The 26,688-nt window shown below is 30.4% G+C and overlaps 2 protein-coding genes across 3 annotated transcripts in view; one reads left to right on the plus strand and one right to left on the minus strand.

Moving 5' to 3' along the window:
* Window positions 1-116: 116 nt before the first annotated feature.
* The window catches only part of LOC129962706 (uncharacterized), a 93,493-nt gene continuing 66,921 nt past the window's right edge, over window positions 117-26,688 (minus strand). For both annotated transcript variants that reach the window (XM_056076639.1, XM_056076640.1), the window contains exons 2-8: window positions 10,260-13,411; window positions 6,076-6,282; window positions 5,106-5,226; window positions 4,444-4,598; window positions 3,339-3,671; window positions 1,994-2,161; window positions 117-1,233 (exon numbers count right to left, since the gene is read on the minus strand). In XM_056076639.1, the coding sequence (XP_055932614.1) occupies window positions 406-1,233; window positions 1,994-2,161; window positions 3,339-3,671; window positions 4,444-4,598; window positions 5,106-5,226; window positions 6,076-6,282; window positions 10,260-13,376 (4,929 nt within the window). In that variant the 5' untranslated portion in view covers window positions 13,377-13,411 and the 3' untranslated portion in view covers window positions 117-405. The remainder of the gene's footprint in view (window positions 1,234-1,993; window positions 2,162-3,338; window positions 3,672-4,443; window positions 4,599-5,105; window positions 5,227-6,075; window positions 6,283-10,259; window positions 13,412-26,688) is intronic.
* Window positions 6,962-14,667, plus strand: LOC129962709 (proteasome inhibitor PI31 subunit-like). Its single transcript, XM_056076641.1, has 2 exons — window positions 6,962-7,115; window positions 13,556-14,667. Exon 2 carries the CDS (start codon window positions 13,559-13,561, stop codon window positions 14,393-14,395), a length of 837 nt encoding a protein of 278 aa, XP_055932616.1. The 5' UTR covers window positions 6,962-7,115; window positions 13,556-13,558; the 3' UTR covers window positions 14,396-14,667.

Here is a 26,688-nt window from a genome sequence, read left to right on the forward strand (position 1 = left end):
GCACATGCAAAACATATATACACACTATATTTACAAATCAATAAAATCATTTAGAAATACTAATATGTCAATCATCTAAAAATGGATTATTACATTTGTAATTTGATTACTACTACAAATTACAGCTTTGCTTGTAAAAGTTAATTTTAAATTTAAATTTCTTTAAAAATTTTAAGCTTACAGTGATAAAACTTTATAGAGATTGCCATTATTTCAAATTTTAAATAAACAAGTAATAAATAGGATCATACATTATATGATTTGCATCATTAGCAGCAATTTGAGATATAAAAACAAAATGCACTGTCATTATACTTTTTTTAGTTTAATGACTACAATGTTTCTCTGTTCAACTTGTAGAAAACCCTATTGATAGTTTTTTTTTTTTTCCTCTCTTCCTGTATTCTACAAATATGAAAGTACTTCTTTTATATTCCTTATACTGGTTCTTAATAGAAACTGGGAATAATATTCTGACTGTACATTTATATCACATGAGCTGTCATCATCAAAAATGTTTTTGATGTAATTTGCTCTTTTAATATCCAGCCATCGATGCAAAATACTTTCTATGTCATCAGAATCTTCAAGACTTTCCATGACTTTTGTAACTTCCCAAAGAAAACATTCTAATAAAGTCTTTGTTTGAGAAAGAGAAACAGCTTTTTCTTCAGATAGCAAATAAATAGCTGCTTTGAACACTTTCTGTGAAATTTCTGATGAAAACTTTGTTGCAGATATTAGCATAAATTCTTCAACTGACTGTATATTCAACATCTGAAACAACAACATCAAAGCATATTGGCAGAGTGATATTTTGCATGAATCAGACATGTAATCATGCTCATCATAGCAATTATCATATAAAAATACAAGTGTGTTGTATTTATCTTGTTTTGTTTTGGCTAAAATGAGATTTTGGAAACTAGAGTCTATTGATTCAGTACCTTGGGCTTGAAGAGACTTAAGTGAATGTATTAGCTGTAATATGATGAAGCATAATTCCTTTTCATTTTCTTCTGTGAGAGAGATAGGCAAATTTTCTGTGAAGCATTCAATTGTTAAAATATTGGAACGATCTAAAACCAAAATTGTAGCTTGCATAGATTCCAACTCGGCATCATTAGAATTTTCAAGCAACTCCTTGGGTATGTAATCCACAAATTGCCCAAAAACAGGGTATTTCATTTCATTATTTTCATTTAAACGACTGTGTTGTTGTTGGACAGTGACCTATAAAACAAAAATTCATTTCAGAAAAATTAGAGTTTGGATTGAATACAGAAGCTATATGAAAAACTACACCAGTTTTAATTTAATTATTTAGAATTCAAAGATTTTGTTTCATTAAAAATACATTAATAATCATAAAATTTGTAATATATCAATTCAGAAATGCAGTATTACATTTCCTTTCTTTTCATGCCAAAAATTACATTATTAAAATGAAATAAACAACTGGGAAAAAAAACATTTGTGATTATTCTAAATCGTTTTCACTACTGTAGAGTTGAATAATGAAAATGCCACAAATGAATGTTATGTTTCATTCTGGGCATAAATTATGCTCCATTATTATTTAGTAAAAGGAAAATAATGAATAATGTAGTAACAATAGATTAGAAAATATAATTTATTACAAATGAAATTATTATCAAGTAAACTATTAAAAAATATTTAAGCTATAAGTAAAATTTTAAGAGTCTAAGAGCCATGCAAGTCTAAATTATTATGAGGTAAAATAATATCGCGTAATCATGTTCTAACTTCATTTTTAAATGATCAATAACATTATACTTCATAAAATTAAAGCAATATAAATTATATTTACTTGATTTATTCTCAAAGCAATAACAAATTAAATTTCAATTTTAAGCAATTAGTATCTTATAATTTTGAACATTCTCCAATTATAATCTTTTGCTTTGTATTCTTAAGTTGATAATGAATTTGTCTCTTGAAAATGTTTTCTCATTTAGGTTAGAAAACTTACCACTAAAGTTACAGGATATTCTGGATGTTTAGGCATAGTTGCATGGTAAGCGATTTTTTCTCCAAATGCAAAAACTGAAGATGGTTGTTCAACATCTATTTCAAATTCAGCCCACTGAAATTTTATTTTATGCAGTGTGGTTAAGAAATCTTTTCTTTTCTTCAATGCCTGAAACAATTAAGGACATATATAAAATTGTATTACTTTTAGTGATATATCTGTGTTATTGATTTTATTTCAACAAATGTGTAGGCCACTTTAATGTACATAAAAGTAATTGCGTAATATATTCATACACATAAAGAATGCTGTCATAGAGGACCGAGTACTAATTTTGCTTTAATACATTTTATTGTTTTAAAGCTCCCTATTAGTTATGTTATTATCTGAATTATTATATCTTTATCTGGAGTTTGAATACTCGACTGGTGTGCTAATTGTTATAAAAATTATCCAGCTGCTTATTAAATTCTACTAAAGAAAAGAATGTTATATATACATATATATATCTGAAGGTATATTATAAATAAAGTATTTGTAAACATAATAAAAATTTTCCCATTTCTTTTGTGGGAGGGGGAAGGAGGGAAACAGATTTCTATATTATAATTGTTTCTAGCAAATATAATTTCATATATAAAAACTTACTCTTGTTATGAATAAAAATTACATATTGTAAATATTTTTTCAGAATACTATAGAAATATTTATATATTTATACTATAGAAATTTTGTCATTGCATAATGTTTCCACATGAAATGAATTCTTCCAAATATTTCTTTGGTCCAAATGAAAAGAAAAAAAAATTAACTCTGAAGGAATAAATATTTCTCAGATATATAAAATGTATACATGCTTCCCTAGGTTTAGGTATTTTAAGCATTTTCTTAAAAAATATTGAATCATAATAGACAAGCATAAATAAGGATTTCAGTCAACATACCTGAAACAGCATGCATTAATTTGAATTTTATGTATCTGCTGAAAAACATATCAACAGTTTAATTTAAAATCGAGTAAAAAATACAATTCTCGATGGTAGTGTATGTTTTTTTTTTTTGACAGCATTTGTCAGAATAAATAAAAATCAAGGAAATATGGCTATATCTACTAGTGTAATAGTCTCTAAAACGTACATTAAACTGCCAAAATTAGCACAATGGAAAACTAGTGAAAAGCAAGACATGTTTGCATCTGTATACAATAAAAAAACCCATTTACACATATTTTAGAGACTATTGTAGTAAAGGGGAATAACTCAGCTTTTTTCATTAACATGATTTAAATATGAAAAAAGTAATTCCTAATGTTACTTAAATAGAGAGGAGAAAAAAAGTTTATTACCTGATTTATTAATTTGACAAGAAGTTCCCGATTAGATGCAGTCAAAACTAAATAACTGTCTTCTAAAGTTTTCCAAGGATTGGGATTTTTCACAATATTATTTATCTGAGATTTCATATAAATTGGAGGTGGACGTGCTGGAGCTTTAGTAAGAGGGGAATGCTTGTTACGAGCAAGAATAGGCTTATTTGTTTTCTTCAATGGTTCTGACACAGTAGTTACAGTTACATTTATTGACTGAGTGTCCATTTTCGATTCATAAATAGGCAACTTATTCTCTATTTCTTCTTTTCTTTCAACTGAAGTTGATGACTCAGAGGAGACAATAACCCCCTATGAAAGTTTAGAGAAATTAATTGATATATAACATAATATGCATCTTTAGAATCCATAAATTAATTTTTTCATCTGAAAAATTATGTTAAAAAATTGTAATTAAATATCAAGTTATTAAAAAAAGCAAAGAAAGAGAATATCAGACTATAGCTCATTAGAGGGAAGAAATACCATATTAAGATTTTTTTTTCTGTTTAAATGGTGAATAATATCAAATAAAGACATTAATTCTTATGTCATTGTCAGAGATAAAATACAATCTCTAAACAAAGCAAGATAAGGAAAAATGTATTTTATAATATAAGCAAAACATGGTATATCTACAATTTTCCACATGGCTAACTGTTTGTAATAAATGTTGTAAAAATGTTTGCAGTAAATCAGTTTAAATAACCTACTTTAAATATTTTTTATTCTGAAATTATTTCAGCTAATAAATTTTAATATGGCTTTTAAGATTGGGACAGAAAATCTTACCAATCTAAGATGGTAAAGGCAAATTGTTAGCCACCCAATCACTGGAAAAATAAATCTTCCCTTTATATTTTAGTAATTAAAAATTGGATTTAGTTCATCAGTTTTACATATTCTCTATTTCCTTACCCTAAAAAAATGCTTTTCCCCCATTTATATCCAATTCTTTATGTATAAAACCATGCTGAATATCTTTAATAAAATTGTAAAATTCATATTTAAAAAGTATTGAATAACAGTTACGCAAGAATGTTTATAGTATAGCATTTTTTTAATATTCTGCCATATAACTTACCACCGATACAGAATTATGATTTCCAGAATTATTAGATTTGATATCTAGTATTGTTCCATATGTATTTCCATCCATTGATACTTTATCATTCACTGAAGAAAGACTTTCATTTAATGCTTCAGTTTCTTCTGGTGTAGGCACTAATCCAGTATTGTCTAAAAACAAACCACTGATTTAAGGTCTGTTAAGAAAGTCACTTATTTAAACAAATATCTACCAATTTATGACATTCAATAAAGTTATAATAAAATAAAACTAACAATGTATTGGAACTTTTTTTGAAAATTTATTATCAATCAATCAAAATTCATTTATTAAAGAAAATAGCATAACAGTAAAAATAAAATTTGGGAACAAAAAGTGGTTCTCATATAGTAATTGCCAGCCCACTTTTTTCAAAATGTATCTTATAATCCTCTGAAAATTTGTTTGTAAAATTACAAGAAAAAATAATGAAAATATTATTTATTACTGAAATATAAATTCACGATTTTACTCAGAAAATTTTTTGTCTTATTTTTTAATTGCTAATGTCATGAATTGATAGCTATGATGATAAATATAACAAAAAAAAAGGATTGAATTAAGGATTTTTAAATGCAAAGAAAGAAAAAAAATTATTCTTAATTTAAAAATTTTTTTCCCTTACACTACATACATACCATATATTCCACAATCTGATCGCACAGTGGATGCCTTAAACTGTCTCTTCGGAGCTTGTGGCTTTGTTGGCGATACAGGTATTTCGACATTGCTAATTGCATTACAACTCAAGACTGGAAACTAAAAGTAGACCCATATTAAATATGTGTCATTACTATTATCAAACAGAATATTTGAAAAATTTGTTTCCTTCATCAAATTATTTGAATACAAAATCTGAATTATTTTTTAAATTAATGATAAAAGAGCTATAGAAAAAATTAGAATTATATTTTGAAATAAAGATTTAGTAATAAGTGATACTTTTACTAAAACCAAGTGTGTCATCAAAATATTGAGGGAAAATAATATTCTGATATTAAAAGACTGGCATTCTATTAATACAAAAACAGAATTACACAGTTATTATCAATAAATAATTTAAAAATTAGTAATATAAAAATTGCAAGCATGCATTCCATTTCTCAGATTTCTTTGATTTTTAATGGGCAGTTTTATTATGCAATTCATAAATTTTATATTATATATATATATATATTTCTTTCTAGACTTTTTAGAGTCAGTCATATCAAGAATAAAAATCTGGCAATCGAAATGAAGTAATTAATTATCAAATCAAAACAAGACTTCCCAGCAATAATTTTGCAATGTAAGCTGAGCTTTGCGGATAAATAGAAAGTGTGTTTGTAAAAATATTCTTCAGTGAAGATGTATCAATTTGAACACCTAATGTTACACAATATCTAACATAATACAATTATTTACATCGATAACATGAAATTAATAAAGAATATATAACACAGTCAGTCACATATAGTTAATTTCTATAGCCTATTATAACTGATTATTTATTTATGTATAAAATGTTTCATAATATAATCAAGCATAATGCAAATCCTTGAGCCATCAGAGTATTAAAAAAATTAGCATTTTTTTGTATGGTTCATAGAAATTCATTAAAATAATTACTTTATAAGTCCCATCTGGGTTCAAGGATTTGTTTCCTGGCAAAAGTGAATGAGCCCTGGGAGGTGGTGGTGGTTTGGGTGGACGGTGGGGAGAGGCTCCTCCATTCTTCGAACTTCCAGACGTCAAGGTACTTGCTTGAGAGACACAGGAAGAGCGAGATGGAGTGGGAGAGTTTGAGCTACCCGTTGCCTGTCTTTCATCTGCATCCTTCAGTTAAGAATTCAATTATTAGATGTTTTGTGGTGAATAATATATTAGAAATGCGACAACAAAACTACTAAATTTACTTTAATTGGAGAATATATCTGTTGAAAACGATGGTTGTATATAAGTACAGCAGTTCCAGAAAATTACCCAAAACAAGAAAAAAGAATCAAAATAAAAAAAAATATCCCGCGCCAATGTAAAATTTTTGCTGTGGGAATATGGAATAGATATTTTTCACAGTTTTTCTTTTTAGAAAATTAGCATGACTTTCTGCCAATCTCTGCTCAGGAATAGTCATTGAAATTTAGATTCTTATATATAGTATTTAAACACAATCTTAATAATGACAGGTTTGATGCATTCAAATTATAAAATATTAATAAATATTCGATAGCAATTTATATATATTTTAAAATTATGAATAACAAATATATAAAAATGGGTAGAGTTCCTTCATTATATTTTCTCTTTTTTTATAAATTTATTTTTTTAATATTAGATAATTTCAATGAAATATTAAAAAACTTTTTAAAGATAAGACAGATAGAACAAGAATTCATTTTATTAATAATTTGATTTAAATTTTCAGTTGTACATCAGTTCAAAATATTTCAAAAATTGAAAATAGTTTGTTTGACGATGGGTAGATGGCGCCTGGATCAATGTAAGTTCCATCATGTGATCAAAGAGAATGACACAAACAATTTGAAGAAATTCCACATCTGGTTAGTTTCACTACACAAGGTAAAGACTTGCGAAAACGAATGCTTAAAAACTGCCGAAATCTGACATCTTTATCAGAAACTGTATGAGAAGTGTAAAATACTTAGTTGGTAAGATGGAAATTTAATAATTTTTACCTGATTGCCAAAAGTCATTATTTAAAACGTCATAGATGCAGTTCGAGATTTTTCGATGCTAATAATAATATATTTCCGTTTCAGTCCTATAATGTAAAGTTAAAAAATGAATTAAATAGTTCCTAATGCATTAAATTTTTATATTATTCTGAATAAAATATTTAAATTTGAGATTTTCTGTAAATTGCAATGTTTGGCTCACATTTTTGAATTATGTATTTGCTTTTTGGTTTATTCAAAAATTGTTTTAATTGTGTCGATCAGTAAGAAGTATTAAATTACTGTATTTAGAAAGGATATTAAGGTTTAAATTTTTATATATGTCAAGTATTTAATTTCCGAAATCATTCTAATTTATTTGCAAAAAAAGATCATATACAGATCTCAGATTTTTTTAAATTTCGGACATTTTATGGTGTAGTTGGTTTGTTGATGAGTAAATGAAAATTTACACTGCAAATAAAAGACAAATTCATTTCAATAGACTCTAAGACTATTTAAAAAAAAAAAAAAGGCAAAACTGAAAGCTAAATTGCCACTATTACATTTCAATTCAGTCATTTTGGTTCAGATATGTAAAATACCTGTTGATTGCAGCATTTATTTTTATCTTTGACCATATTCATTTAATAACTGTTAATTGTTTTATAACGAGCAAATTTTAAATTGAATAAGTTAAAATTTATAATTGGTGCTACTCAGTATCAACTTAACTAAAGAATATAACTAAACAAGATCTGAAGACCTAGTAATTGATACTTGAAAAAAATCACAGAACATTGAATGTCTTGTATATCATAACATTTTACTAACTTCCTTTATCATCAGAGAATTGAATGTTGAACAAATGCCCATGTAAAAAATAATTGATACAGAAAAGAAATCTGTAAAATTAACAAAAATAAGATTGAAATTGTTGGGAGTTTTAATGCTTCTAAAATAACATTGAGTAAAACAAAACGAAAGGAATTTGTGCATCTAAAGGAATGTTTGCTAATACAGTAAATGCTAATTAGATTCTGTACAACTTTTATGATTTTATTTATGAATTAATGCATCAAAACTATTTTATGCTTATTTTTATTTTCTTCTGCTTGGAGTAGTGTAATTATAAATACCGATATACTTTTAAGAAAACTGGTGTGCAGTATTTTAGTTCCTGTTGTTTTATTATTCAACTTCAGTTAATTTGCTATTTATTTCATGCTCACTATGCTCTTAAACTTTTTATCTTTATGAAATTTATTTTATTTGATTGTAATCTATTACCAACCAGATTTTTTAGACAGAATTATCTACTAACTCCTGACTTATAACACTCAAGCTAGAATTTTTACTGCTGATATAGTGCAAATGATCATATTTACTCTATGAATAGAAATATAAATTATTTTTTAGATGCCAAAGCAATTTAGAAAAAGCATAGTTATATTATGAAAATACAAGTAGTATACATACAATTCTTTAATCCTTTTGTATTGAAATATTTCAAATAACATCAGTTATTTGATGCAGTTATTCTAGTTAAGTTATCAGATTGATTAAGTGCTTGTGTTTTAAGCACACACCAGCTATTAATCGCGAAAGATGTTATGCTAGTCTATTTGATTGTGTCTGCCAGTGACTTGTGGTCAAATCAAAAGTTCACCAATAGAATGCGATTGCACACAAGTAACCTTGACTGAAATATATACAATATTTAGCATTCATTTTAAATGCTATATAGAAAAACCTGTTTTTGTGCTGTAGATAGAGACCACATAAAAAAAAAATTTGCACCAAGAAATATTCTGAAATTTTATAAATAATTACAACAAATAATTTTTTTTTACAGCATATTTAAAAACATTTATGCGGTGAAGAGGAACAGCATAAAAAAACTCACTTTAAAAAATCTGTCAAAAATTTATGAAATAATGAGAAAATGCTTTCCAAGTAAAATTAAATTATACATGGAAACATTTTTTTTAAATTTAATTTCTCATTTTAAACATGGAGAAATTTTCAAATTGCATATAATTCAATGCTACTTGTCATAATCCAAAACACATATCTTATAACTTGTTCAGAATCATTTGCAGATTAAAGTTGATTTATTTTTGGAATATTGGAATTTACTGATGTGATATGTACATACGTACACCCATAAAAAACATTACAGTGGTTTTAAGACAGATACCATTGGAATTCATATACCACATAAAAATAAATGGCATAAAAAGGGACTGTAGAAAAATATGTTTGACTGTATTATTGTGTGTGAATAGTAATTTGATTCATTATAAAAGTATTTAGATTGATTTACAAATATTGAATATAAATAGCTTTTTAAAAGGGACCCAAATTGGAAGATAAATCTTAACATGTAATCATTCTCATTAAAATTTTCTCAAATTTATGAGGTCTGTAATTCTCTGTTTAGTCACAATTATGATATGTCATACAAATATTATAATGAAAACTAAAGTTGTTTTTACTATTAACTTTAAAAATTCTATTTTATTTCCAATTGTTTTAAACTGGTTTTAATTTCTTAGCTGCAATTGAAAACTTAGGTATCAAATATTTTGCTTTATCCCCATTGAAATGAAAAGTCTATTCTCTTAAGATTTGTTATTCTAGGAAAAATAAAACTTTATTCATATTTCATTAACTAATTGTTTAAATTATTTGAAAAAATCTAAATATGTATATTTTTCTCTTATAATATTTATTATGACCAAATTCTATGATAAATTTCTGCTTCTCTCGTATTATGAATTAGCAGAGAATTAGGTTTAGCGATATTTAAAAACAGTTCACATAATTCTTTTTTTTTAAAAGATTTATATGTTATTTATAAGAGCTTAATTTGTTTATTGCAGATTTCTTAATTGTCATTTAATTTTTGTTGAAAGCGAATATTGTTCATAACTGTATGCCAACATTCATAATATATTTATTACTTTCAAATGGCAATTTATTTTTGTAAAAATACTAAATTATTACACTAAAGAAATATTCAAATGATATTTTTTGAAAAATATGAATTAAATATAGATGTAAGCAACAAGGAAAATATGACTATGAGAAATTTTATATGTATAAAATAATGCAGATTGATAAATAACTGCTTACCTCCTGTTCTTCAGTTAGTGGAAGTTGTGGAGGAATACTTTCATAGTTGACTTCAGATTTTAAATCCTGCATTGGGGAAATAGTATCAGAATAGAAGCTCCCATAATCACTAGATACACTATTTCGTAGAGATAAATCATCTGCACTTGCTGAAAATGAAGACATGGATCCTGAATGCATTGAATCAAACCCTGGATTTACTGTTACTGATTTATTTTCCAAATCCATAGGATGAATTATCTCCAGTTTAGCACGTGGTTTTTCAAAGTTCTCACTGTATTTCCAAGCCTTTGGGTTTGGGCAGTTAGGGTCAAAAGCTGAAGAATCATTTTCTTTCTTTATTTTAAGTAATTTTTTTATTGAGAACTTCTTTCTGGATCTTGCACTGTCTTCAGCATAACCCATAGCTAACATCTTACATTTTGAATATTGGGTTAAAAGGAAGGAACTTTTCGATTTTGACTGTTTACGATGATCATCTAAATCCCCGTGTAGGTTCCAAGAAGCATAGCCAGTTTCAGTGTCTTGAGAAGAAGTTGAGGCTGTGGACGATGCTGATGAAAATGCCATAACGTCTCCTCGATAACTGGCGAAACTGTGGGAATTGTCGCTCATTGTTGGAGATGCTCTTCCAATACTGTTTGGTGGGTCTTCTGTAGGGGGATCAGGAATTTTAGGTGGGGCAGGTGCTTGTCTTTTAGTGTTGTTATTGCAGTGGCGTGCTTGTTCTAATTCCATAGCAAGGGCTGCTAGTTTAGATTCTCTTGGAACAACCCTTTCCGATTGTTCGTCTTCTTGAATCTTCATTTCAGAATTATCTACTTCATGATATATATTGCTTTCTGCATAATGGCCTACTAGAGAAATATTTGAATTGTCTTCATAGCTGTTTGAATTTGCCTCAGCATAATGTAAATCATTCTGTGCAGTAGAATCAGAGTCCTTTGGATCTGTTTTCATCAGCTTAGGTTTCGAATATTCATTAGTCGTTTGTTTAATTGTTGGCCGAACAGGTTGCTTTGCAGGTTTTGCCGGAATCTTTGGTTTTGCTTTAATTTTAACTGAACAATTACTTTCTTGCTCATTCAGATAACTGTGATGCGAAGCAAGATCTTCGTTTTCACTTTCTGTGGTATTTGCATTTTCTTTTCCATTCTTTTCTCCATTGATTATTACATTAATTGAATGGGAAGCTTCACTTTTATTAAATTCATCCAACGACGAAGAAGATGATGAATTACTTCTCGACACAAACAGGTCTGAAGCAGGACCATATATTGCGCTGGGCTTAGCTGACTTTTTAGATGTCAATCCATGTAAAAATGATTTTCTTGGCTCAACATTTATATTGTTTTGTATCAATTCTTCATCGGAACTAACCGGTCTTTCTGCAGAAGCATCAGAAGTATTCTCAGCATCATCTGTTCCATCCGTTGAGAGATGTTCATGACACTTGCTGTCGTATGTACTTTCACTACTATCATCTGCCGGATCCTCTTTATTATTTGATTGCACTTCTTGGTCATCTTTCATTTTATGGCGGTTTGCCAAGGATGTATTGATAGCCTGTAATATTTGACCTGCCATTTCGCCGCCACCTTGCCATTCATTGTTTTCATCCGGGAGTGGGTTAGTAGTTTCTCCTGTTCTTTCTTCACCGTCCGAAAACATCACCGGATTCCCCTGCCGTTCACAACCACTACCGCTTAAGTTGGGAGTGGAAATAACGCAGGATGGAGGCAGGGCATCATTTACTCGGTTATTTTTAACTTCTGCTTTTGCTTCCCCAACTTTCGCAGTCTCAACAACTGTAACCTCGCCTGACGACACTATTTGCGCTCCTTTATCGCCTTTTATTGAAACATTAATAGAATCTTTTTGATCTTTACTCGGCTTTTGTGTATTCAATTCAGAATCCTTGATATCCATTTCCGCAAGCTGAAAACCATTATGCAAAGATGATTTATCTTCATTGATGCTTCTATTTTTCTCATTAGTGGATTTGTTTTTTTCAATAGCGTCGGTACCATCAGTTACTGTCAATTCGGTAGGCTGAATACTTTTTACAGCATTTGTGGTTTCTACACTGCCTTCTTTATTTGTTACGGCTACTTGACTAGGTTTTTGTCCATTTTCTTTTTGTTTTGTATTCTTTTCAGAACGGTGGGTTTCTTTTCCATTGCCTTCAGAAATAGATGAAACTGTTTGGATTAAGTTAGTGTTATCGGCATTGAATTCAGTGTTGAGTTTAGTCATTTTTGAAAAAGCTTTATCATCTTCTGTTTCGTCTAAGCTGTCCAATCCATTTTCGCCATCAGAAGTATTCATATCCCATTCCAATTCCTCTGGTGTGAAATCTCTGCCACCATAACCTATGACAAGAGGTTCTTCATTTGCGAAACCTACATTACTTCCTCTCCGCGTTTGCTTCTGATTCGTTGGGGTCGAAACGGTTTTCTTCAGAATACTGTGTAGAGGAACAAACAATGTATCTTCACTTTTACTTTTCATAAGTTTTGAATCCCTGGAAGAAACTGTATTCTTAGTACCTTCATGTTCGTTTTGAAGTTTAGCACCTTTTTCATTCTTATTATTTGTACCATTCTGATCGATTTTGGCCTCCACGTGATCATTTCCATTTGACAAACTAAAACCATTCAAAGACTGACATTTGTTTCTGATTTGCGTAAAATCTGTCTTGGTGATTCGTCCATTGACATTTCTTTTTGATTCATTGTCTGAGAGTAATTCCGAATCCGATGCATGACCATTCTTGGAGCTTCCATTGACGCTGTTTTTTTCCGAACCATGATAGGATTTGTTAATTGTTAGCAATCGGCCTTGGAAACCGGTTTCCAATTTAAATGGTTGAGAATTTTTAGTATTTCTTTCGGATATTAAGGTTTTCCACGTTGTGTGAGGCGTTGAATTACTCACTGTGGAACTAGTCGTTGAAGCTTGCGATACATATCTTATGGTAGATTTTTCATTCTGATTCTTCACTTGATCATTTGATGCATTTTCACTCATTTCATGATCACCTACAGACTTGAAACAATTGGAACAAAGATCTTTCTTCCAAGCATTTTGAACAAAATTTTGACAAATGACTGACATGTTGAATTTTCAATTAGCCTTGCATTTTCAATTTCCTAAAAAATAAATGAATATTTTTTTAGAGCAGAATCATTGAATAGTGCACAGAAAATTAAGATTCAGTATTTAGAATTAAGATTATATATATGAACATGTTAATAATAACGATATTAAGCTAATGGACTTTATTTCTTTTATAGATTATGTCACGCATACGGGGTCTCGAGTTACTCTTCAATTTAGTGAAAGACCAGATAAAGTCGAAGCAAGATTGTGTCGTTGCGGCTCTACACTGCTTGCTGATCAATGAAGGCCTGCAATGTGTTGGTACTGGGGAAGAGTTTTCAGACGAAGATGCCCGCTCCACAACAGAACTTTTACCTGAGCAGTGGAACAAGAACCAAGAAGTCTACACTCTACGTTATATTTCTAAAGCCGCTACGAACCGCTATTTAATAAAAGTTGTCAAAGCTGGAGGCATAATGCATATCAATATAGTATTAAACGAAGATAAAACAGCTGCTATGTCGGCAAATATTGATAAACTTATTTCAGATGATTTCCGTAATTATTCTAGTGCTTATAATGAATTGGACTCCTTAAAAGATGCTTTTCAGAAGGATGTAGTTGAAAAACTTATGAAGAAACCTAGCGTGGCAAGCACTTCCAAATCAACGGATAACAAATCGTCACCTCTTCGAGTGGGCCCATCATCAGTCCGTAGGCCTCAAATGCCAATACCACCGGATTTCGGAAACGATTCTCCGTTCTCTGGTGGTCAACCAGCGTTCCCTGAAGTCGGAGGTAGAGACCTTGACCCGCTTGGTAGAGGTTCTGGTGGCATGCTTCTAGATCCTTCAAATTTCGGAGTACCAAGGGGTATTAATATGCCTCCTTACGGACCTAGGCCAGGTTTGCCACGGGGTTCTGTACCTCCTGGTGCTAGATTCGATCCTTTTGGACCTCCTCTGCGTGGACCTAATAGGTTTGAGCCGAATCCGGATCATTTCAGACCTCCTGATTTTGATGATTTCATGTAAGACATTTACGGTAGAAACTTTCAGTTTGTTGTATATAACATGTGTTTTTTTTTTTTTTTTTTTTTTTTTTTTAGAAATATAACCGTGTGATAACCATCCGTGTTATGTTGTATGTTTTGTTGAAATACAGACTTTTCAAAGTGAAAGCTGTTTTTATGAACGTGAACAAACTCTAAAAATGTAAAATTAATACTTTTGATAACGAAAGAGAAGTATTCTATTTTCTACTTAGTGGTTGTACTTATTAATAAATATTTGAAATTGTCACAGAATGCTTTTTTTTTTTTTTTTCATTTGGTTTATATATGAACGGAAGAGTGTATTAGAATATTAAATGAGAAGTAGAATTATTCAAACCAGTACTTCATTAATAATATATATATTATTATTAATGTTTAATAGAGCTTTATAAACTGAATGAGAAACTTAAACGAAGAACGATGTTAAATTTATTAAATACTAGTCGCCTTTGACGACTAGCTCGTTCACCGGAAATATTGGTTATATTTAAATTTCAGTTAAATGTTCATTTTTCAGATTCCACTAAATTATCAACCGTTTAAATTGTTATACTTAAGTTCTGCACATTGTGTATATGGACCTTTCTGATGAGTCTCGTGACATCGTAAAGCTATTGGAAACGTTATTGCCCGAAACCTAATATTAATAATTTAACATTGTTTTAAGTTTAGAATTAGAAATTTGATTTTGTGCTGCATTATTTTAATTCGCTTTATTTAAAAAAAATGCGCTCTGATATGCACATTTCTGCTCTCCAAGGTATATGTGAGCCAAATTTCGTCAAATGTTCTTGCCTGTAGAGTGCCAACGTACGTACATTCATCTTTACTATTAGCAGAAATATGTTTTATCAACGTTTATATTTGGTGGCAAGAAACAATAAATAAATAAGATTAAAGATATATATATTTATGTAGAAAATTTTTAAAGCAGTCATTCCGCCCTTTTTGCATCAAGATCACGAAAGTAATTAACTAATCTTTCTTGTTGTAAAGATGAGTTCCCTAAAAGCGTGTAAACTTGATAGAAATATTTATTTCGATTCATTATTGTTATTGCATTAAGTGCTGAAAGAGGAGAATTTGTTGCTGTTGATCATGATTTCCCAAAATCATCCAAGATGTCTAAAGCAAACAGCGGCTTTTAATTACCTGAATTTAAATAAAGATACGCGATCTTTCTTTAATTAGTCTGTAGATAACAGGAGATTGAAATCGCAGAATGTTCTTGTAATTAATTTTCTAGTGAAGAAATAAGAAAGCATTCATTTCCCTATTTGTATCTAAAGTATAGAAAATTTATTGTAATCGTCCCAAAAATTCGAAATCGAGATTTTGATGAATCTTTACGTTTTAGAATTGGAAAACGCATTTGTGGCACTATGTCAGTCTGTGACAGAGATAACACAAAACCGCATTCAGCTAGACGAATGAAATTTGGTATACAGATTTATAGATTTCTATTAAACTTTGAGCAAAATCCCTTCAGAAGCCTGTCTGTTTTTGAGTACAATTGAAGTTCTGTGTCTAATTGTAGTTTTAGGCGATTGGGAAAAAATGCATCTAAAACACAAATTCGATTTTTCGATACTATTATCCGCGTGCCAAGGGTTAGTCGCCAAAAATCACACGGAAGATTCTGTAAAATCGCTCATTTCACGCCAAAAGTTAATATTTCGTAACTACTATACATCAATGCCTTGCAAAGCCACCATTTTTTATGGAAGATAACACCTTTATTAGAGAGTACGCGAGAAAGTTTTGAGAATACCACTCATTTCAGTATTACTGGAAAAGTCGAATTTGATAAGCCATAGGACTATTTTACTCTTTTCTTCTCAACAACTGTCAATTTAGACATAGAACTTGACAAATTTGATGCGGGAGAGGGGAGGGATCTTCATAGTGATTAGGAAGAAGATTACCTTGCTGTCGAAGGAAATCCTTATAGATTAATAGCACAGAATTAGAATCAACTTTTAAGGGGGGGAATCAAATCTTTATTTATACATATGTATTTAAAATTTTCCTTACAAGAAGACAGTGATAAAATTGTAAAAACATTACTAAAATATGTGAATAGTAGTATTTTTGAGGATTTGACAATTTTTTTTTTTTTAATTCAATGAAAACACGATGAAAAAAATGAATGGTTTCTAATTAATATGTTACTTGCATGCATAAAGATTTCAAACTCAGTAGTAATACATCAAAATAAAGACATTGGCTGCTGAGAATAAATGTTCCTCTCGCTTTGTTACCAAGTGTAGGTGGGGGGAAAATATTGATACAGCAGGTATTACCTATGCCAATGCGAGCCAAGACGACCTCCTTTGCTTGGCCTACACCCAACATAAGCAGTAGGTGAGAGCAAGACAACATCAACCTTATTTTTAATCGTGCAACTGTTTTAGCACCGCAGCACGTTGTTTGATATTTTCTCAGGCAAACATCGCACTTTCAAGTGTCTTATGTCACTTTTCTTTTGTCGTTTTTCGAAAGCGCTGAGATTAGAATAAATGATCTGGCAGAAATATGGCGCTTCGCCTAGTTTTCAATATTCTATTCGTTTGCGTAGTTAAAGTAACGCCAAATGCTGAAGCTATAGAAGGACTGTTTGAAATGGGATCTTTAATTTTGAATCCTGATATAACCTGGACTGTAATTGAATAGACCACATCTCCTCATCACACCTGCGAATGTAATCTATTCGAAACTATTGCCTGCAATAGCTTTTGCATGTTTAGACATATATTTATGTGATGAAAGAATCAACAAATACAAAATTCAAACTATGGCACATCAGGTTACTTATACAGATTAAATTAATAAGATTTAGGGCGGGAAAATCTAACATAATATTTTCAGAATTTTTTTTATTGGATATTTTACTTGTAATTGATCTATTTCAACAGATATATCCCAAAACGTAGATTTTGGAGTTGATTACCCAAGTGCTCAAATGTTTACGCGAAATTTTTATGGGCACTGAAGTATCCATGTCGGTGACTTTATTGCTTAAAGTGTAGCAATGGTTAAGGAATCAATGCCAATATTATTTTCTAACTGTATTATAAAACCAGAATTATTCAAAAAATAATTACTTTAGACTCACTATAAACAGATTACTGTAGGCTTCCCTACTAGCGAAATATAAAAATGACTCCACAAAAATGACATTTTTCCAAAATTTTGTTGGCGGCTTTACGAATATTTCAGTAAATGCCAGCCTAGCTTTTTGATTTGCTATAAATGAAATTGGTCCAGTTGTTAAGATCTGGGGCTCCGGAAAACTTATTTTGCTGTATCTCTTGAACTGTAGGCCAATGACAGGATAGGAGATTTTTGACTATGTATCTAATGGTCATGAGCTTGCGTACGAAATGACTATTTTCGAAATAGTTTACAGTGGTTGTGGTTCGGGAACTCTATTGCGGTTTTTCTTCAGAGAGAATTAGTGTTTTTAAAAAGTCTCAAAAATAGAAAGTGGTGGAGGACAGGCGACCCTTGGTGACATATCTAAAGTCCTGGAGTTTTCATATGAAACAAAAATTGTCAAATGAAATATACAGATTATAACATTATCTTTCATGATAAAGATAATGCAGCTATGTTAACATGCATTTAACATTTATTTTTTTACGTACATAGGATTATTTGTTTTAAAAACACCCAAGTATTGAAAAAAAAACCAACCTAATTGTAAACAATTTTGCCTAATGATGTTACAATCACTGTTAAGAGTATTTAAAAAAGCACTTTGAAAACAACCGATTTCAAGATCAGCGAGAAATATAATGTAACAAACAAACATATCTCTAAGAGGAATTTCTGAGAAAAAATTATTTTCGACTTCGAAGTGATTCGCCAAGCATACAAAATTTGACTTATCGTGCATAAATAAAATATAAATATTTTGCGAATTATGGAAATGAGTCGGAACATTTCCTTCCCTGACGATTGGTTTTTCTTATTTTCTCAAAGGGAGTGGTTCTCATTTCATTTTTTTTTTTTCTGTTTAAAAAAAATCACGCATTTTGATTTAAGATTTAGATTTCTGGTAGAATGATCGTGTATGCATAGTAATAGAGCGGATCACAGACGTAAGGAAATGAATCTAAAATACTTTTTACAAGCTTCGTTTACGTCCACTTATCTTCATTCAACAAAGAGAAATTCTTTCATGGCGATTATTTCAAACGTATTTAGTAGGTTTCCTTTCAGAAACTTTCTTTAGAGCAACATGTCGGTAAATAAAAGCTTCGATGTACGATATTAGTGAACTATGTGCACTAGTCTTCCAAAACGAAGTTCCTTTGCCGCACAGAACATTTTTAAAAATAGAGAGTTAACAGGTATGCGGTTAACTATTTTTGAGGAGGAAATTGAAAAAGTACAACATTTTCCGTTATGACGAGTTTATTCGTCAGGAGTAATAAGTAGTGACCATTTGCACATTGAATTACAATTTTAGTAAAAACTCAAATATGTCCGTAAATTTCAAGACGTTTAAAATATTTTGAGGTCAAGTTGAAATCAAAGGAACAAATAAAATATTATTAATAATAATTATAAAAACAAACCCGCATTTAATATGAATTGATTTGCTTAAATGTATCGCTATATTAGTCATCCCAGAAGCAATTAAGCAACCATAAATTGCTTTAGACTATTCAATAAGAGATGCGCTTGGTAATAAAAACCGGGATCAGGATCCTTTTTACATGTTTTTAAGAGGCGGCATTTTCTTATGGTTCATATGCAAAAAATGTATGTTGATTTCAGTAAATAAATAAATGTGATTATTGAAATAAAAAAAATATATAAGTCATTTCATTACAACATCATTTTATATTACACCTACTCTGTGTTTGACGAATATCCACGATTTAGGCCTCCCAAGTGTTCAAAAAATACATTTTTGGAACATGTCCGTCTGCCAATCTGTGACAAAATTAACTCAAAAATGCTTTGATCTAGATGGACAGAATTTAGTATATGGTCTTTATACCAAATTTGATGATTTTTTAAATCAAATTTTGAGCAATATCCGGTCAGGGGAAGTTTGTGTGTCCGGTCTGTTCGAATATAATTTAACTGCAAAACGAAGAGAAATAGATAGAGATGAATAAATTAGATGCACATAATTAACATCTATAGTCTAGATAGCTTTCGAATTTTGAGAAAAATTCAAAAAGGGATTGACCGTCTGCTGTCGGTCTGTCCTTTCAAAAACACGTAAACATGATAACTCGAAGACGCATTGGCTTAAATACATCACATTTGGTGTGGGATTTTGTGACTAAAATTATAAAGACCAGTGCTTCTAAAGACAAATTCGATTTTTGGATACTATTAATCGCCAAAGATGACACAATAAATTCAATAAAAATTCTGTATTCACGCCAAAGGTTAAGATTTTGTAACTATTGTACCCCAATGCCATACAAGGCTTTCTACCTTTATTAGAGAGAACGCGAAAAAGTTTTGCAGAGATCACTCCTACTGGTTCCAAAATGTGTTTGCATTTCGGGAACCTTGTATTTGGTGTTTTAGTTCAATCGCATCTGGTTTCGGAAGTCAGACCAGCAAATGACTCTGAAATCAATTTGCATGGCATTCGCGTTGCAACAGGATAAATGGTTTTTATCAGAATTTTCGATCCTGTGCACATGCCTAACCTTTCCACGCCGGCAGAAATCCGTGTCATGGTGCCAAGCGCATCCTCTCTTTTTTCGGATCGTGTCCAGAGCCAGCTTAATGAGAGTGACGAATGGTCCGATCACGCGAGGACCCTGAGCAAACAGCCTCGAAAAAAACAGGGTTACGTGTTCAGGCGAGCGTGACAGAGGACTAGTTATGAAAGGATGGATTGGTTATTGACAGCCTCGGTAAGTTCAAGGACTCATCGGAGATCCATGACAGTGAACATGTGTTGTTTATGGCTGGTTTTTGGAATAAATAAATAAAAATCATGCTTTCCTTTGATTCTGTCACTTTCCGATTTCAGTCATGAAAAAATAATTAAACGAGGAAACATATTTATTCTAATAAATAATACGCTGATAAATATAATGAAGAAATGCTATTCATGTACCATCTGGGTAGGATATCTGCTGATATTAATGTAATCATATTGGTAAATGAATAAAAGTCTTTTGAATTTATTTTATTGTTCAGTTACAAAAGGACAATTACAAGATTATAGGACTAGGAGTGGGGTTATTTAAATATAAATTTTTGCAAGCTGTCGATTTGAAATAGGAAGATTATATCTTACTGCAAATGAAATCTGCAAGACTTTCTCAATTATTGAGAAAATAACGTTTCTGCCAATATATTCTATTGTTTCCCCCGATATTTAACATAAATGAAAGATACAGAGGTTCCGGTGGTAAGGTTTTAGTTTGTTGTTAATCAAATAGGAGGATCAACGATGCGAATCTGATTGCACAAGGAACTGCCGTATACCTTAACCTTGATGTGGCATGGAAGTTTGGGAAGGGCGTATTAGTCTATGAGTTATCCTCGTCATCTGGCAATAGTTTAAAATGTTGAAATCTATTCCAGATACCACAGATGAAATTAAATGGGAATTGGGATAACAATTATTGTAAACGTCATTAGATGTAGTAAATACTGAGTTCATTATAATCATGTGTATTGTATCTGAATTTAGTGGGATGCACGCCAGAAGACAGACAGAATTTTTGTTCCTCTTCGCTATGTTTTGTTCCAGAATCCGACAAAAGATATAAAAACCAATCAGTTATTGAAACTAGATGGAAATTTATTTCATCAAAAATAGTTATTCTGGTTAGGATGATAAGCTCTCAGAGTGTATGATTAAAAGCAATTAAATGATTTTCCAATCCATTACTTTATCACCGTCGTTTCATTTCTTTTTGCTGAAGAATAATATGCTGTCAAAGCACACACAATGAAAGATAAATCGATGGTTACTTATAGTCTACATATAATTCTTGAGCAGATGAGAACAATCTCCAGAAATTCGAATGAAAAATGAAACTACTTCTAGGCCAGAAACACGAAGAAAAAAAGTAACGAACGATTTTCTATATTAGAAAACGTAATGTGATGGATCACGCAAAAAAATATTCAATCATTCTGCCTCGGAGGACAACGATAAAAAATATATCGGTTTCAAGTTCAATATCGAACTAATTTTCTGAGTAAACATTTTGTTACTGTTTATTGCTTATCTCGTCGTAGGTGTTTAGACATTATAAATACTAATCGGGTAACGGAATTCTTTCAAGATAATTATTAAACGAAAATTTTAATCAGAAATTGAATAAAAGACGATAGAAAACTACTTAATAATAATTACAAAATGAACTTAAGTACTTTGTTGTTACTTTCCCGTATAAGAAGTATAGAGAACATAGTGTCATCGTCAAAAAATTCGACGAAACTTAACGTTTTAGACATACACACACACACACACCCGAGTTCAAAAGAACAGATTTATGGGATTATGTTAATCTGTCTGTCGGTCTGTTTGTGACAAACGTAACTCAAAAACGCTTTGAGCTAGACAGATGAAATTTAGCATACTGTCTTTACACTAAACTTTTAGATATCTGTCAAATTTTGAGCGAAATCCGTTCAGAGGAAGTTCAGTCTGGTATTCGTATTTAAGTTAACACGATAACTACAAAACAAAGAGAGCTAGATGGATAAAATTCGTACAAAAAATCAACATCCATATTGTAGACACCTGTCAACTTTAAAACCAAATCCAACAATGGGCTGAACGTCTGTCGGTCTGTACTTTCAGAAGCATATAAACGCGATAGCTCAAAAACACAGTGACTTAAATATATCAATAGTGATTTTGTGACAAGTGTAATCCTGTGTCAAATTTTTGAATCAATCGATTGAGAAAAGTGGATTTAAAACGCAAATTCGAATTTCACATACTATTAACCGCATGCCAGGAATTAATCGTTAAAAAATTAACCAAGTATCACACAATAACAGGTTAGTAAAAATGCTGAATTCACGCTGAAGGTTAATATTTCGTAACTATTGCATGCCAATGCCATTCAAGGCGCTCTCTGGGATAGCATCTGTATTAGAGAGTATGCGAGAAAGTTCTGAAGAGATCACACCCACTGATTCTTTTGAGCTTTATAAAGTTAAAATGCCCACAATAATTAGTTGAAAATCCATAATTTTTTTCCCTTATTTGATAATTTGTGAGATAAGTGAATTAAAACAAAACCGAAAATTATTTGCTCGCTTATAAATGGAAATAATAGGTATTCTCTCTTGTCAAATCAGAATCTTTTTTTAATATCTCAGAATAAAGAAATCACTAAAAAAAATATCTCTGGAATAAACATTCATAAAAGAAATCGGAATACATTAAACGTATTCAGAGTTCTCAAAAAAAAAAAAAAAAAAAAAAACACCTAGTTTTGCAATCTAACGGAATAAAAATTATTATTTCTTTGTAACCATGCAAGAACAAAATTGATGTGGAATATTGTTCTTTATTTATTGCAAATTTCATTTTCTTAATTAAATGGCATTGTTTTATGACTTTCATACGGATTTCATACAACAAACAATTTTTCAAGCCTTTTTCCTAACTTCAAAATTCAAGTCTAATTTTTGAAACTTTAATTTGGTTCTAAAATCGATTGTATTCTTTTTTGAAGCAAAATCCAACAATCATATCTTCAAAATAAAGTAACGGGCGTTCTGCTAATGAAATCAATTCCTGCTCATGTGCCATTTAAATTCTTAATGCATTACGCAAGAACGGTCAAATAGATTTCAGATGGCATTGTTGCTATAGTTACGTTTGTTATGAATGTGACATACATTGACGACTGCATTCTATAAAAGGCCAGTTCCAAATAAAATGTTAGTATTTCCTAAAAAATTGGATTTCAAAAATGACTTGAAATAGTAAGAAAAATGAATCCACAAAACAATCAAATCAAATTAATCAAGTACACCTTAAAAGCTAAATAACATTTTCAAAAATAATTAGTAATAATAAAATGAAAATAGTACTTTATCTGATCGAGTTATTTATGTTTCTTTTGGCCTGATTTCATCAAGCTGTTAATTATTGACATTAAATATAGACCAAAAAAAGCTATAAATTTCAAGGCACATTAACTCATTCAAATTGATGATTATGAAGCTTAGTTGATTTTTCTAAAATCATTATTGAAATTTGGCCAAAATTCGTTTAAAAAAACATAAGATCCTCAAATTAGTATCTGTGGGAACTAATTATGTTAAGTAGATGGGGAAAAAATCATCTTTCCTTATAAGCCAGACTCCTGCATAAAATTATCAGAATTAGAATAGCTTTGGACTTCAGGATTTAGGAATGAGAAGAAATAATAAACTATAAGCTCTAGGAATTATTTGGTTCAAATAACAATAGATTTCGAAAATGAAATAAATTATACCATCTGAGAGCTGATTTGTATTCTGCAAATCACTCGATCCATCGAATATCATTAATCATGCTGAGTTTAAAAAGATGTATTTTTCTTTGTTAATTGTTGTTCATCGAACAAAACTGAGTATTTACGATTAGTATCTAAAAATAATTTTACAAAAGATATTTTTCAGTCATGAGGTTATATCGTAGATCCCGAAATTATCTAGAATCAAATCTGTAATCGACTGATTTTTAAATGACGATTATCACAAATGAGTACAACTTATATGCAATATTATCTTTTTATTCATTTAAACATTTTGTTTTCGAAGCGAACAAATGTGGGAAATGTGTCATTTGGACCTTGTTCGGAAAACGAAAATGACATTTGTGCCAGCACTTTAGCCTCCAAGTAACACACGGATTACCTCGAAATGGCCATTAGGTCACTGCTGTCTACATCGACTATAATAATCTACATATAGTATAACATCACTTGCATATATACTTAATAAAATTATATTTAGAGCTATTGTACCTAGATTTAATGAAGAGAAAGTATTTTTATATGTCCATGCTAATGAAAAAATAAATTTCGATCCTAGTTTACAGCAATTCGATCAAAATGTGCATTATTTTATACAATTTAGTCAATCCCGTCTTATTTTTAAGGAACGGATTTAATGAATGATAAACCTTTTTAAGCTGAATTATGGGACGTTATTGCATAAATGATATTCATTCCCAGATATACAACAAAAGAATGTCATACTTTCAATATTGCTTGTCTTTTACCCAATGTTTGAAAATATTTTCCATAAGAAATCTTTCCATGAGCAGTAAGTTCCAGCAAAGAAGAAACGCAACTTAATTTTAATTCTTTAAAAATGAGCTTTAATAGATACAATTTAAATAAATGATTTCTGTACAGGATTTTAATTGAATCTCTGATTCATCAACCGAATTGGTATTTAAAGTTTGTCAATATAATATGGTAACATTGTGCGACTAAGTATACAGCATGTTTGACCTTTATATTTGTTCTAAATCATTTCAAATATTTCTTTAATTTGAAACTGCACTACAAAAAAGGCATCGGCATTCAGCTATAAATAATGTTATTTTGCTATATAATCACTTCATCAGTTACTAGAATCGCAAATCTAATTACTGGGAATTGGCATTTTGTTTTTTTCCTTTCTTGCAAGATGTGCAGTGGATTTTGAAATAAATACGTTGAATTTCACTTATATTATTTGAGCATGAAGTGATTCCGGTGAGAAGTGACAACATTTCACAAATAAAGCGTTTTAACCAAAGATGTGTAGAATAATTTTATGACGGCGTAGTGACGAAGTATTCAAGAAACCTGATTAGAAGAGTATGTAAAGATAGAAAGATAATATAGTATATGGAAAACTGAGAAATGTTAAAGAGTACGCTGCTTCATTTCGATACATTTCACCAGGAAACCAATTCAAATCATTGAATTCCTTTCATCATCCCTTATATCATCACCAGAATCTTCGTAAGATAAATGTATAACATGATTATTACATACTTAAAGGACGAAAAAAACCTAAAATCCTCACTGGCACTAATACTATAATCTTTAAAATTGTTACTTTTATTCATATTTGGCACGAGATGAAGTGTTTTGTAATTTTATAGAAAGATAATAACGTATACAATCAATTCGCTACACACACAATGTGAATGACATTTGCTTACTTTACTCAAAATATCGTGACAAAAGCGTGAATCTGACTCGTTATAAAGTATTTTGGCTTCAATAATGCACTACTTGTGTAGCTCGTTATGCTGCGCGAATGGATTAAGCAGCTGACTGAATTGTAGAAAATTAAGTTGCTAGTATTGCATGAACTATTACATTGGTTCTTACATATATTTCGGATCTATATTCAAAGAATACAACACGTTTCATAATTTATTAAGCAGCAATTATAATTTATTAAGCAAAATTTTATTAATGCCCATACACACAGACTTAAACACTGATTACCGAAGGAAATAAGCCATTTTTATTATTAAGGAAATACATCGACACTTTCATGCCAATAATAGACCGATGCCGTGCTATAAAATTTCTCCACCACATGGCAGCGATTTCTGTCGAAATAAATCCACATTGCCGCGGAAGGAAATGCCTCCTTGGCGCAATAAAACCCACACAAGCAGTGCGCGGAATCCATAACTAATGTATTCGAACCCACTGCCTTAGATGGAAACCTTGGCGAATGTTTAGCCATCTGCATTGTCTTGGTGTTTTCCGCAATGCTAAGTAGCGTCGGTGCAAGCAGTAGCTAAAAGGTCGCAGTTTCGTATCATATCCGTGTCCCAATTTTGGCGTGTTTCACATGGGTTCAGCTGTTAGGTGCCAAGGACTTTACAGATCATCCGAGACGGACAGATGCAACGATTTACAATGGAGATAATGTTCTTTGAGATGATGAGCGAGGTAGATTTTTCTGTTTTTGGTGTAAACACAGGATTCGGTGTTTGCCGATACATGATAACGCAGCATCGGTAACCCGTGGTTTTAATCAGGCTAACAAATATGATATGAACACCACTTGTAAATTTGAAGCGAACTTGTAAATTTAAAGCGATCATAAAAATGAAATGTTTTATAAAATCTGCGAATTTTATTTATTTAATAAGTTAATAATACTATTATAGACTTATCCTAATATTATCTTAATTAAATAATTTAATATTAAAATTTTTTGTATAATTTTTAATAGTTTATACATTATTATATTGAACTGCAGAGTTTTTAATTTAAGAATATAGTAATAAGTGATCATTTACCTGAGAAAAAA

Source organism: Argiope bruennichi, chromosome 3 (genome assembly GCF_947563725.1).
Source record: "Argiope bruennichi chromosome 3, qqArgBrue1.1, whole genome shotgun sequence".
Taxonomy (NCBI): Eukaryota; Metazoa; Arthropoda; class Arachnida; order Araneae; family Araneidae; genus Argiope; species Argiope bruennichi.